This window comes from Vipera ursinii (genome assembly GCF_947247035.1).
Source record: "Vipera ursinii genome assembly, chromosome: 12".
NCBI classification, from domain to species: Eukaryota; Metazoa; Chordata; class Lepidosauria; order Squamata; family Viperidae; genus Vipera; species Vipera ursinii.
Window position 1 is genome coordinate 11,787,611 of NC_139525.1, and position 11,997 is coordinate 11,799,607.

At 45.5% G+C, this 11,997-nt stretch overlaps 1 protein-coding gene across 1 annotated transcript in view; it reads left to right on the forward strand.

The window, feature by feature from the left end:
• LOC310645842 (fibronectin type-III domain-containing protein 3a-like) overlaps window positions 1–11,997 on the forward strand; it is a 54,955-nt gene that overhangs the window by 32,606 nt on the left and 10,352 nt on the right. Inside the window, exons 8-18 of the mRNA XM_083371862.1 lie at window positions 722–876; window positions 1,249–1,308; window positions 1,950–2,088; window positions 3,062–3,115; window positions 4,067–4,188; window positions 4,293–4,467; window positions 5,489–5,575; window positions 8,178–8,316; window positions 8,737–8,805; window positions 10,578–10,696; window positions 11,401–11,506. Of these exons, the coding sequence (XP_083227988.1) occupies window positions 722–876; window positions 1,249–1,308; window positions 1,950–2,088; window positions 3,062–3,115; window positions 4,067–4,188; window positions 4,293–4,467; window positions 5,489–5,575; window positions 8,178–8,316; window positions 8,737–8,805; window positions 10,578–10,696; window positions 11,401–11,506 (1,225 nt within the window). The remainder of the gene's footprint in view (window positions 1–721; window positions 877–1,248; window positions 1,309–1,949; window positions 2,089–3,061; window positions 3,116–4,066; window positions 4,189–4,292; window positions 4,468–5,488; window positions 5,576–8,177; window positions 8,317–8,736; window positions 8,806–10,577; window positions 10,697–11,400; window positions 11,507–11,997) is intronic.

The window sequence follows — 11,997 nt, forward strand, 5'->3', positions numbered from 1 at the left end:
TACAGTATATAACGATAGCAATGGTACTTAGACTTATATACTGCTTCACAGGACTTTACAGCCCTCTCTAAGCGGTTTACAGAGTCAGCATTTTGCCCCCCAACAATCTGGGTCCTCATTTTGCTGGCCTTGGAAGCACGGAAGGCTGAGTCAACCTTGAGCCAATGAGAATCGAACTCCTGGCAGTGAGCAGAGTTAGCCTGCAATACGGCATTCTAACCACTGCGCCACCGCGGCTCCTTATATACCACCCCATAGCGCTTTATAGCACACACTGGGTGGTTTACAGTGTAGAAGCATTATTTGCCTATTGCCCCTGACAATCTGGGTCCTCACATTACCAACCTCGATAGGATGGAAGGCTGAGTCAACCTTGAGCCCCATCAGGATCGAACTCTAGGCTGTGGGCAGAGTTAGCCTGCAGTTTTTGCACTTCACCACCAGGGCTCATGATGATGCTCCAGGCCAGGGGTAGGCAACCTTGGCTCTTTTATGATTCATGGACTTCAACTCCCAGAATTCCTGAGCCAGCCAAGCTGGCTCAGGAATTCTGGGAGTTGAAGTCCATGAGTCATAAAAGAGCCGAGGTTGCCTACCCCTGCTCCAGGCCTATCCAGTTGGGGCAGATGTAATGCATCATTTTGGGGGGAGCAGCAAAACAACCACAGACTGCCTGTTTTCGTATTGCAAATGGTAACCATCTTCCCTTTGGTTGTCCAAGATCTCTGAGATAGAGGCGCGTTCAGCAGTTATTTCTTGGAATGCCCCAGTTGCAGCCCAGAGCGAAGAAACGCAGAGTCTCACTCCTGAAGCCTTCACTTTTGAAGTAGCAGTTTCGAATAGCGGTAAAAATGGAAAATTTAAATCCGTTTACAGGTGAGTCCATTTCCGTAATTGAATGGCACAGCTTCTCTTAGCTGTTAAGTCGGCGGGCCAGCGTCAATCAGGATTGTGTTTCCAGCATCATTTTCATGGAAGCAATTTTAAAAGTTGAGCTTATCTTGGCTTCTCTTGTTGAACTTCGAGCGCCAAATCCTGGAACTAAATTCTACGATTAGCTCGCAGGCCTAGTTTATATACTGTGCCACCCATCCTGCAAGCTGTAGGAAAGTCATTGTAAGCATGTTCTTATTTTTAGGATTTTCCCCCCTCTGTGCAAAAGGCAGAGGGATTTTGTGGCTCGTTATTTTCTTCGTTATGATCTAACGGTATCTTTTTTCTTTCTCCCCCCCCCCTCCCCCCTTACAGTGGTGAGGATGAAACTTTTACTCTATCCGAACTTAGACCGGCGACTGATTATCATGTCAGGTGGGCTTGGAAAGCAAAGGTTTATCAATATCAAGACAATAAAACAAAGACCACACAATCTTTTAAATTTGGGGTGGAGGTGAGGCCTTCCATCAAGGGGGTGCCGGGGACATGGGAATTGTCCTAGTGCCTGTAGAGGACGGATTTTTTTGGGGGGGATTATTTTTAAGCCTCCTTGTTGGGGGAACGTTGTATCTTCTTGTCAAAACGAAAGTATAAAAGGCATTCAGGTTTAAAGTAGGTATTTTGGGTCTGGGGAATGAGGAGGAAGGGAGAGGGATCTGGAGCTGTGGGTCTCTTCCAATGAATCTTCAAATAAGAGGACTATATTCCAAAGGAAGTTCCTTAAAACAGCTGTACGTCAGAGCCTTATGTTAACCGTGGTCTGTTTTTCCCAACTCTCAATGTCGTCGTATGTCGGTAACTTCCTTGGTATATTTTGTTTCAATGTATGCTTAGCATTTGCTTATCTTTCCAACTTTACCGGAGACTTTATACGCCCCCCTTTCAAAGCATTTTCCCATCTCAAACCTTGAAAATGAACACGTAAGGAGGAGTTAAAACAGAATTTAAAAAAAACAAACGGTAAAACCGAGGCTTTGCTTTTAAGATGTATCTGTGTCTCTATTGACTTCATGCAGGGTTTCAGCCTCAGGTCATTCCACAAAGGAGTCTGTTTCAGAGTTGGTGAGTTTTACTACCGAGAGTTGCGAACCGGATCCTCCGGCGGCACCGAAAGTAGTCAACAAAACGAAAAACAGCCTGACTTTACAGTGGAAGGTAAGAAGGAAGCTGAGAAAGAATCCAGAGTTCTCTGAGTTTTCAAAGGAAATCTGGATTTTGCCCCCCTCTCCCCTTTGTAACGATGTTCCTTACGGAGCGACAACTTGGCTTTGAATGCATTCAGTTCACCTTTGTAGTGCACGCTCTGCGTAATAACTAAATATCAATATCAACTATGCCTGGGAGTGGGGGGGGGGGACAGTGGGGGGAGAAATGCAGGTCCTAAAAGTATCCTGGAAATATAGATTTTATGTATTTATTGAACAAATTGATACAGCCACCCAACGTACACATAGGAGACTCTGGGTGGCTTGCAAAATTTTTAAAGTTTTAAAAATTCACCACATAATAAAATCCATTAAAGGAAAAAAAAAAAACCTCCGCCCCCAGATCAAGGCTGTTGGGGTGTTGCTTAATGAGGGTGTACTAAAATATAGCAATAGGTCAAAGTAAATATATGTTCTACTTCACAATGAGACTAAAGGGAGAGTTCCACCGAGCTGTTAACGATGAATTGAGTGGAAGTTGCATCTTTTCCACCTTTTCTCAAAACAACGCAGGTTGGAGTTTAGCTAAGTCAGATGCCAATCCACGTGTTAAATGTCCTTCAAGACATACAGGTAACCCTTGACTTAGAGTTGAAGTCCACAAGTCTTAAAGTGGCCAGGTTTGAAGACCCCTGCCCAAAAGGTGTGATTTTTGTCAAGAGTGAGAAAACATGATTCACAAGTACGAAAGGGGCAGTGTTGGATTCACAACCTTGAGATACACATTTCACCTCCTGACTTCCTCAGCAGACACCCGGCTTGTAGAATGAAAATCCGTCTTATCTCATTATGTATCTGGAGAATGGGGGTGAATTTCATGTATTTCCCATCGGAATGAAGTACTGGGAATGGCTAAAATTAGGAGGTAATTTCCTCTTTAAATAGCCAAGCAAACTGACCTTTTTTTCCTTCCCTTTTCACAGTGCTCCAATGACAATGGGTCCAAAATAACTAGCTACCTTTTAGAATGGGATGAGGTATGTTTCTTGTGTTTAATGAATTTATTGTGAGTCTTAATCATTCTGATACCTTGGTGCCAGACGTTGATGAAGACATTGGACTGCATTTGTGTAAAACTAACATAATAATAGGGACGTGGCGGCTCAGCGGGTTAGGACGCTGAGCTTGTCAATCAGAAGGTCGGCAGTTTGGCGGGTCGAATCCCGAGTGCTGCGTAACAGAGTGAGCGCCTGTTACTCGTCCCAGCTTCTGCCAACCTAGCAGTTCGAAAGCACGTAAAAAATGCAAGTAGAAAAATAGGGACCACTACGGTGGGAAGGTAACAGCGTTCCGTGCGCCTTTGGCGTCTAGTCATGCCGGCCACATGACCACGGAGACGTCCTCGGACAAGCGCTGGCTCTTCGGCTTTGAAACGGAGATGAGCACTGGCCCCTAGAGTTGGAAACGACTAGCACGCATGTGCGGGGGAACCTTTACCTTTACCTTTAACATAATAATACTAATGATGATGATGATAATGTTAGAAGGGACCTTGGAAGTCATCTAGTCCAACCCCCTGCTCAGGCAGGAAACCCTATACCATTTCTTCAATGCAACATTCAGAGATGGCTGGGTGTTGACGTCTGCCCATCTTAAAAGTTGCCAGAGTTGAGAAATTACTGACCTAATGGCTTTTCTGTGTGAAAATGGAGATAGGGAGAGGGGGTCCGGGAGGAGGAGGAAGAGGAGGAGGAGGAGGAGGAGGACTGTAAGCACCCTGTAAGCATCAGAGTTAACTGGATTTTTGAGGATTGTGTTGTCCATCATTGGAGACTTAAGAACGGACTGGACAACCACTTGGGTTGAGTTGGGCACTTGGTCTCTAAAAGGTTCGCCATCACTGGCGTAGGGTCTCCCTAAGCAGAGGGTTGGATTAGAAGACCTCCAAGGTCCCTTCCAACTCTCTCATTCTGTTATTCTTTGAAAAGGGGAAGAGCGGAGCCTTCAAAGAATGTTACTACGGCCATCTAAAGCAGCACAAAATCACCAAGCTGTCCCCCTCTACCAAATACGCATTCAGACTGGCGGCCAAAAATGACATTGGCATGAGGTAAAAAAAAAAAGGGGGGGCATGTTACGTCCACCGTTTTCCTTGAGGTTTGTCTTGCTCAGCGTCTTCCCTAACCCCCCTGTTTTTTTTTTGTGAACCTCCAGTGGGTTCGGCGAGACGTTGGCGTGCTTCACAATCGGAGTTGTCCCACCACCGCCCCTACCCCCGCAGCTGGCTAAAGCCGGTGTGAACTGGCTGTCACTAAAATGGGGCTCTCCAAATGGCACGTCTTCGGATGACTCTCTGACGTATATTTTAGAAATGGAAGAAGAAGGTTCGGTGAGTAGCTTTTGACTCCAGATCCTTGAGTTTAAGAGTAGGGAGAGAGAAGACTTGGAAGAGAGCAGCTGCCCTCTGGGGTGGATTGGAAGGTTGCCTAGTGAATAATTGCATTCTGTGCCATTCACCCATCCCGGAGGATCTGGTAGTCAACGAGCTCTTCTGAGAGTCATTTAACGTCTGCCCCTTAGAAGAAGAGGTGATAGCCGTGGCAGTAAACAGTAGAGTTGCGTAGTGCTTTTGATTCAGAGACAAAAACTGGAGAGAATCTGATTTTATCAGGAATAATAGCTTTATCGAGCATGGGGAGGGGTGGCTAAAAGAAGCACATTAAAATATTGGAAAATTGTTATTATTCCAGGTTAAGAAGTTGTTTTGGGAAATGTGTGATCTACTTGTTTTGAGAAAGGCAATATTTTCTAATAATCAAAGATTATTATTATTATGACAAAGCTTCTGAAATATTTTATAACCTTACTTTGTACTACATTATGGTACTGTGCTTATTAATAACCAGTGGCTGGCAGGCAGGCTGGGTAGTCTCTCTCTCTGTCTGTCTCTCTATCTTTCTATCATCTGTCTATATACGATATATATCTAAGATATATCTACCTCTATCATCTGTCTATCTATATCTATATCTATCTCTATCATCTATCTATATCTCTATAATCTATCTATATATATCTACATCTATCTATAGCATCTATCTATAGCATCTATCTATCTATCTATCTATCTATCTATCTATCTATCTATCTATCTATCTATCTATCTATCTATCATCTATCTATCATCTATCTATCTATATCTATTTATGGTAGATTTTCCCCCAATCTTTGAGATGAATGCAGATTCTTTAACTAGAAACACAAATCCATTCTGAATAATTACTGGGATTATGTTTTTTTTTAAAAAAATTACAATTGTCGTGAATTCATATATTATATAATCCTTGACTATAAGGTGGAAAGTTTACTAAGGAATATGTGAGTGGTGGACGTATCTTTTCTTTCTGCAGGATTATGGCTTCCAAGCAGGGTACAATGGAGATGAGCTTTCTTGCACTTTAAGTGACCTTAGAAGAAACACTTCCTACAAATTTAGGGTAGGTACCAAGTCCAGATGATCAATATATCCACATGCTGAGAAACACCTTATTCTACCCTAAAAACTGCTAAATAGTGAATTGTTCCTATAAAGTAGGTGAAATATATGACCTCTTCAAGGCTCTAGGACAGGGTCTTCAAACTTGGCCCTTTTATGACTTGTGGACTTCAACTCCCAGAATTCCTCAGCCAGCGTGCCTGGCTGAGGAATTCTGGGAGTTGAAGTCCACAAGTTATAAAAGGGCCAAGTTTGAAGACCCCTGCTCTAGGAGAAGTTTAGACTTCTAGTCTAGTCGAATAGTGAGGAACCTGAGTAGCAGCAACTTTATAAGAGGGTTTTTTTTTAAAAAATTCTAACTGGAGACACTGAGGTTGGAATTTGAGATTTTCTTTATGCAAAGCTGGTGGTGTTGACTTATGACACTTCTGTTAACCTCTCTATGCTGCCCAGTCTTCAGCTATCCTTTATTAGCTTGCAAAATATCTTGTTCATTGATTGGAAAATCATGAAGATTCTTGAGTCTGTGGAGTCCTTGGTGCTCTCTGACCTTGGTTGTTTGCTTGGGGATGTTGCGTTACCCAACTAGGTTGGCACACGAGCACTGACGCTATTACCTAGTTGAATAATGAAATATTAACAAGCAAGCAAGCAATCTCCGAAAGCACCAAGGACCCCACAGTTCAATCCTGAGCTACAAAGATCCTCTTCTTTTGACTTCTTCGATCTACCAAATTCCCCTTCCACCACCAAGTTCTGCAAGTCTTCTGTGACAGCCTTTCCTGGTTACTTTGTGCTCAACTTGATAACTGTTTTCTCATGTTATGAAGAGAGTAGGGTTATTCTACATGTGAATATCTTCTTTAGAGTCAGACCTGTTGCATTAATGTCTGTAGTCATGAAATGCTTCGAAAGACTGGTTCTCCAACATCTCAGGACATGCCTCCCACTGGATTTTGATAAACATCAATTTGCCTACAGGGGGAACAGGCCGACAGACGATGCCATAGCTACTGCTTTACACTCTGTAGCAAGTCATCTTGAGAAACCTGGAAGCTATGTCAGGATGCTTTTTGCTGATTATAGCTCGGCTTTCAACACCATTTTGCCGAGCACTCTCATCAAGAAGCTGACTGACTTGAAATTTTCCCCCTCCATCTGCAATTCAAGACTTTCTTAGGGACCGGTTACAAACAGTGAGGGTCGGGTCTGCTTTGTCCACCCCCCTGAAGCTTTGCACCGGCTCACCACAGGGTTGTGTGCTTAGCCCATACCTGTACTCTTTGTACACATATGACTGTGTATCTTCTGACCCATCCACTGCGATAATTAAATTTGCAGATGATACGACTATGGTGGGTCTTATTACAGGTGGGGATGAGACAGCATACAGGGCAGAGGTACAAAAACTATCCATATGGTGTAGTAACAACAACTTGCACCTGAACATCGGCAAGACGAAAGAGATGGTGCCAGACTTCCGGAGGAAAAAGGAGGAACCTGCCCCACTTTACATCGGGGAGGACTGTGTGGAGAGAGTTTCCTCCTTTAAATTTCTGGGAGTCTACCTCTGTGAAGATCCGACCTGGAAAGTTAATACAACCCAGGTGGCCAGAAAGGCCCAACAGAGGCTTCACTTTCTCAGGGTCTTGCGGAAGAACAGGGTAGAACAACGGCTAATGACCCTCTTTTACCGGTCTACTATAGAGAGCGTCCTCTCGTACGGTATTGTGGTTTGGTATGCTGGTCTGACAGCCGCGGATAGGAAAGTATTACAGAGGGTGGTGAGTACAGCACAAGACATTGTGGGCTGTCCCCTGACACCACTGGATGACCTCGCCAGGGCTCGCTGCCTTGGAAGAGTGAGGAAAATTCTCAGGGACGACTCACACCCTGTACGGTATCTCTTTACTCTCCTACCATCGAATAAGTGATACAGGAGTATAGCCAGCCGCACCAACAGGCTGAAAAACAGCTTTTATCCGTGGGCTGTTAGGCTTTTGAATGGGAAATAATTTTATAAACTTTATGCATAATCGACTTGCGAGGCCGGTGCGTTGTGCAGTTAGCTCACATGGTGTAATAAGATGGAGGGTTTGTGTCACTGTAAACTGGGGGGTGGGGGCACGAAGGGAGGCTCAGCCAACCTCAATGTATACATGGTTGTACTTTGACAATAAAGGTTCATTCATTCATTGTGTGGACTTTTACGTGTTTTTTGTGGTACCTTGTAGGCCAGTAATGTATGAATGGCCTAGTGGAGAAATAGTTCCCAAAGGTGTTTTTACAAGAGGCAAGTGGGCTTCCTGGGTTTTTTCCCTCAAAGACTTAAGATGCTTCTCATCCAAGATGAAGTCTCAGAACTGAATAAAGCTTGAATGAGAAACGAAATGTCTTTCAAGTAAAAACAAGGAAAGTCCCAGTTGTCTTTCGAAGAAGCGCTTTTGGGACAACCGTGACCTGGATGACTTGAGAATCTCCACGGACGTTTAGTGGAGAAAGAGTTTTGAATCTTTGTTCCCCTGTATATAAAAGGCTCTGATGAAAAGAAAAAAAAATCAATGTACAAATGTTTAAGTTTGTTCTCTTTTGTGATGGGACAGTTGTTTGCCCACAACACTGAAGGAAAAAGTGGGCCTAGCGAAGTTGTGGAGTACAGCACCTGCCCTGACAAACCTGGAGCTCCTAGTAAGCCCGCTGTCAAGGGAAAAATCCATTCCCATAATGTGAAAGTTACTTGGGGTAAGGAAACTTTATTCCTTTGCTGAAGCTCTCCTTTCTTCCCTCCCCTCTGCTCCCCTGCCTTAGTCCTTGGTTGTGGTGAATGGAAAGAGATGCATTCACGCTGTATTTTTTTCCCCTTGGTCCTGTAGCAAATTTCCAGGTTTTGCAGAACAAACCTGGGCTTAAATAAAAGGCAGTGCGTTGCTTTTTTGTAGATGAGGGCTAAATTGCTCAACCTTGAGCCTTCCTTTCTGAGCCCAGCTTTTGTTTGAAAACATATAGAAGCCATTGTTCAGGACAACGCTCCTTAATATAATCCCCTTTCAGTCCCAGCAGTATGTTATTTGCAGTTAACTACCCTTGACTTAAAACTTTTGATTTTCTTTCAAGTTCTAAGCTGTGTTGTTGTGTTTTTTTTTGCATTTCTTCTTAAATTAGATCCACCGAAAGATACCGGAGGATCAGATATTTCTTCGTATATCTTAGAAATTTCCGAAGCCTCTCCTGGTAAGCGCCCGTGTATTTCACCGGCCTGTATATATTTCTTTAAAAAAATGGAATGAATGACCCTTTGAATTGATCCGTTAAAATAATTGGGACAGGCTGACGATAACTAAGGATGACGCTAACCCCTTTGATTTCACGGTGTCCGCTTGAAGCCTTTATACAAAATCGTGTTACTGCAGATTCTTTTTTTGCATTTATTTTCAGCCCAGCGGCTTCTCTGTATTTATCTAGTTCTTCCAACAGTTTCGGTCCCAATTGTTGTGGTTCCTCCACAACAAAGACCAAATCATCCGCGAATGCTTGGAGTTTAAATATTTCTTTTTTTAATTTCCAATCCTTTTATATGTGGTTCGTTTCTAATTATCCTCGTTAGGGCCTCTAGCGTCAGTATACATCACAGGTCGGCAACCTGCGGCTCCGGAGCCGCATGCGGCTCTTTGAGCCGTCTCTTGCGGCTCCCAGCCGCCCGGTGCGCGCGCACCTCTTCCAACGGGCAGTGGTGCGCGCGCACCTCTCCAAATGGAGAGTGGCACCGCCCGTTTGGAGAGGTGCACGCGCACCTCCCCGAATGGGCGGAGGTGCGCGCGCACCTCCCCAAACCTTTGGAGAGGTGCGCGCGTACCTCTGCGCGAATGGGCAGCGGTGCCGCTCTTTCAGGAAGCCCGCCGCGGCCCGTCTGTGAAGCTGCCGAAAGCGGCAGCTTAGCAGAAGGGCCGCGGCAGCTTCCGCAAAGAGCGGCGCCCCTGCCCATTCCGAGAGGTGCGCGCGCACCTCTCCGAACGACCGGAGGTGCGTGCGTACCTCCGCGCGAATGGGCAGCGGTGCCACTCTTTCAGGAAGCCCGCCGCGGCCCGTCTGTGAAGCTGCCGAAAGCGGCAGCTTAGCAGACGGGCCGCGGCAGCTTCCGCAAAGAGCGGCGCCCCTGCCCATTCCGAGAGGTGCGCGCGCACCTCTCCGAACGACCGGAGGTGCGCGCGCACCTCCCCAAACCTTTGGGGAGGTGCGCGCGCAACTCCGGTCGTTCGGAGAGGTGCGCACGCACCTCTCGGAATGGGCAGGGGCGCCGCTCTTTGCGGAAGCTGCCGCGGCCCGTCTGCTAAGCTGCCGCTTTCGGCAGCTTCACAGACGGGCCGCGGCGGGCTTCCTGAAAGAGCGGCACCGCTGCCCATTCGCGCGGAGGTACGCGCGCACCTCCGGTCGTTCGGAGAGGTGCGCGCGCACCTCTCGGAATGGGCAGGGGCGCCGCTCTTTGCGGAAGCTGCCACGGCCCGTCTGCAAAGCTGCCGAAAGCGGCAGCTTTGCAGACGGGCCGTCGCCATCAGGCAACCGGGAACCGGTTCCATCTCATTTTTTAAAAAATGGCAGCCGCGTGCGTCCGCGCATGCGCAAAAAACCTTTTTGCGCATGCGCGTGCATGGACACACGCACGCGGCTCCCTCTTTTTTTAATTTGTGATGGAACCGGTTCCCAGTGGCTCTTTTTCTTTTTTAGGTTGCCGACCCCTGGTATACATAGTAATGGGGATAAAGGGCATCCTTGTCGTGTTGCTTGTTGTATTTGAAATTTCCTGGTTGCTTCCCCGTTTATTATTATTTTAGCTTCCTGATTAGTTGATATTGCAGATTCTGATTAACAAAGGGGATTGCTCTTTTTCTCACCGGAGAGAACAGTCAGGATCCACTTTTTTATAGCACTTGAAGGTCTCTTCCCGTTGCGAAAGGAATTCTTTTTCCAGCCTGGCTTGTGAACAGATCTTTCTTTTTCCTCGTTAGGCAGTAAATGGGAAATGGCCTATAAAGGTTCCACGAGAGAACATGTATGTGCTCATCTCAAGCCTGGGACTTCCTACAGGCTGAAGGTTTCTTGTGTTGGTAGAGGGGGACAAGGTCAGGTAAGGAGAAAAACATGCCTTGGGGAAAAATGCAAGTCAAGTTTTATGTTCTGTATTTGCTAGGTACAGTTGAAATTATGCTGCAGTTGGATTTTGGAAGGAGAAGGAACTGGGTGGATTGTCACACCTTACAAACTAACATAGTGGAATATAACAAATCTGAGTCTATGCTTGCAGTTAATTGCTTTGTTTTACAACAGTCCTCAACTTACAACAATTCGTTTAGTAACCGTTTGAAGTTACAACGGTACTAAAAAAAAAGTGACGTATGCCCGTTTTTCACACTCTTCACAACTACGGCAGCATTCCCCCCCCCCACGGAAATCCAGACTTTGGGCAACTGACTCGTATTTATGACGGTTGCAGTGTCCCCGGGGAGGGTGTGTGTGCGTCACGTGTTCCTCTTTTGCGACCTACCGAGGAGCAAAGTCAATGGGGAAGCCAGATTCGCTTTGCAGCCACGCCCCTAACTTTTAACAACTGCAGGGATTCACTTAAACAAGCAAGAAAGGTCCTAAAATGGGGCAAAATTCACTTAATAAATGGCTCGCTTCATAACAGAAATTTTGGGCTCAGTTGAGGTCGTAAATCGAGGACGACCTGTATTTGCATTTTTTTGGGGTGTGTGGCTTTTCTTGTGAGTTGGGTGGCCATCTGAACACTTTTTAAGTAAATCAGCAAGTAAGGTGTGATTTCTTTTTTAGCCATCCGACGTGCTCACTGTCCAGACCGCAGCTGTTCCCCCTGGGCCGTGTCGTCCTCCCTGCCTGGTTGGCAAACCCAAGCCTAAGGAAGTTACTCTGCAGTGGGGTAAGATCCCAAATCGTAAGAAAACGAGAGTATAAAAATGTATAAGTACCGCAATTCAATTAGAATGAAATGACAGTATACTGCTAAGCTTGTAAGCTGCCCTGAGTCTTCGGAGAAGGGCGGGATATAAATGGAATAAAAATAAAAATAAATAAAATAAAACCCAGAAGTGGTGCACTAACTCCCCCTATCCAGCCAAACCAGAGAATACTGGGGGGTTGTAGTTGAACACCCACTTAAAAACATACAGTTTTTTTTCCCACCCTGGAAAATATGGAACTGCCTCAAAAATTCCCGTACCTTTCTTTCTCTCCAATAAATCTGGGACTAGATGTAGCTCATTATACTTTTAACAGCGACGTTTCTGTCCCCGGAGGTTTTGGAGCACAGTGAAATCCTATAGTTTGGGGAAACGTTAGAAAGGCCCAATAAAATTAAAGTGGCACTCTAAACAGAGTCACAAAAATCAAATAAGCATTACAAAAAAAAAA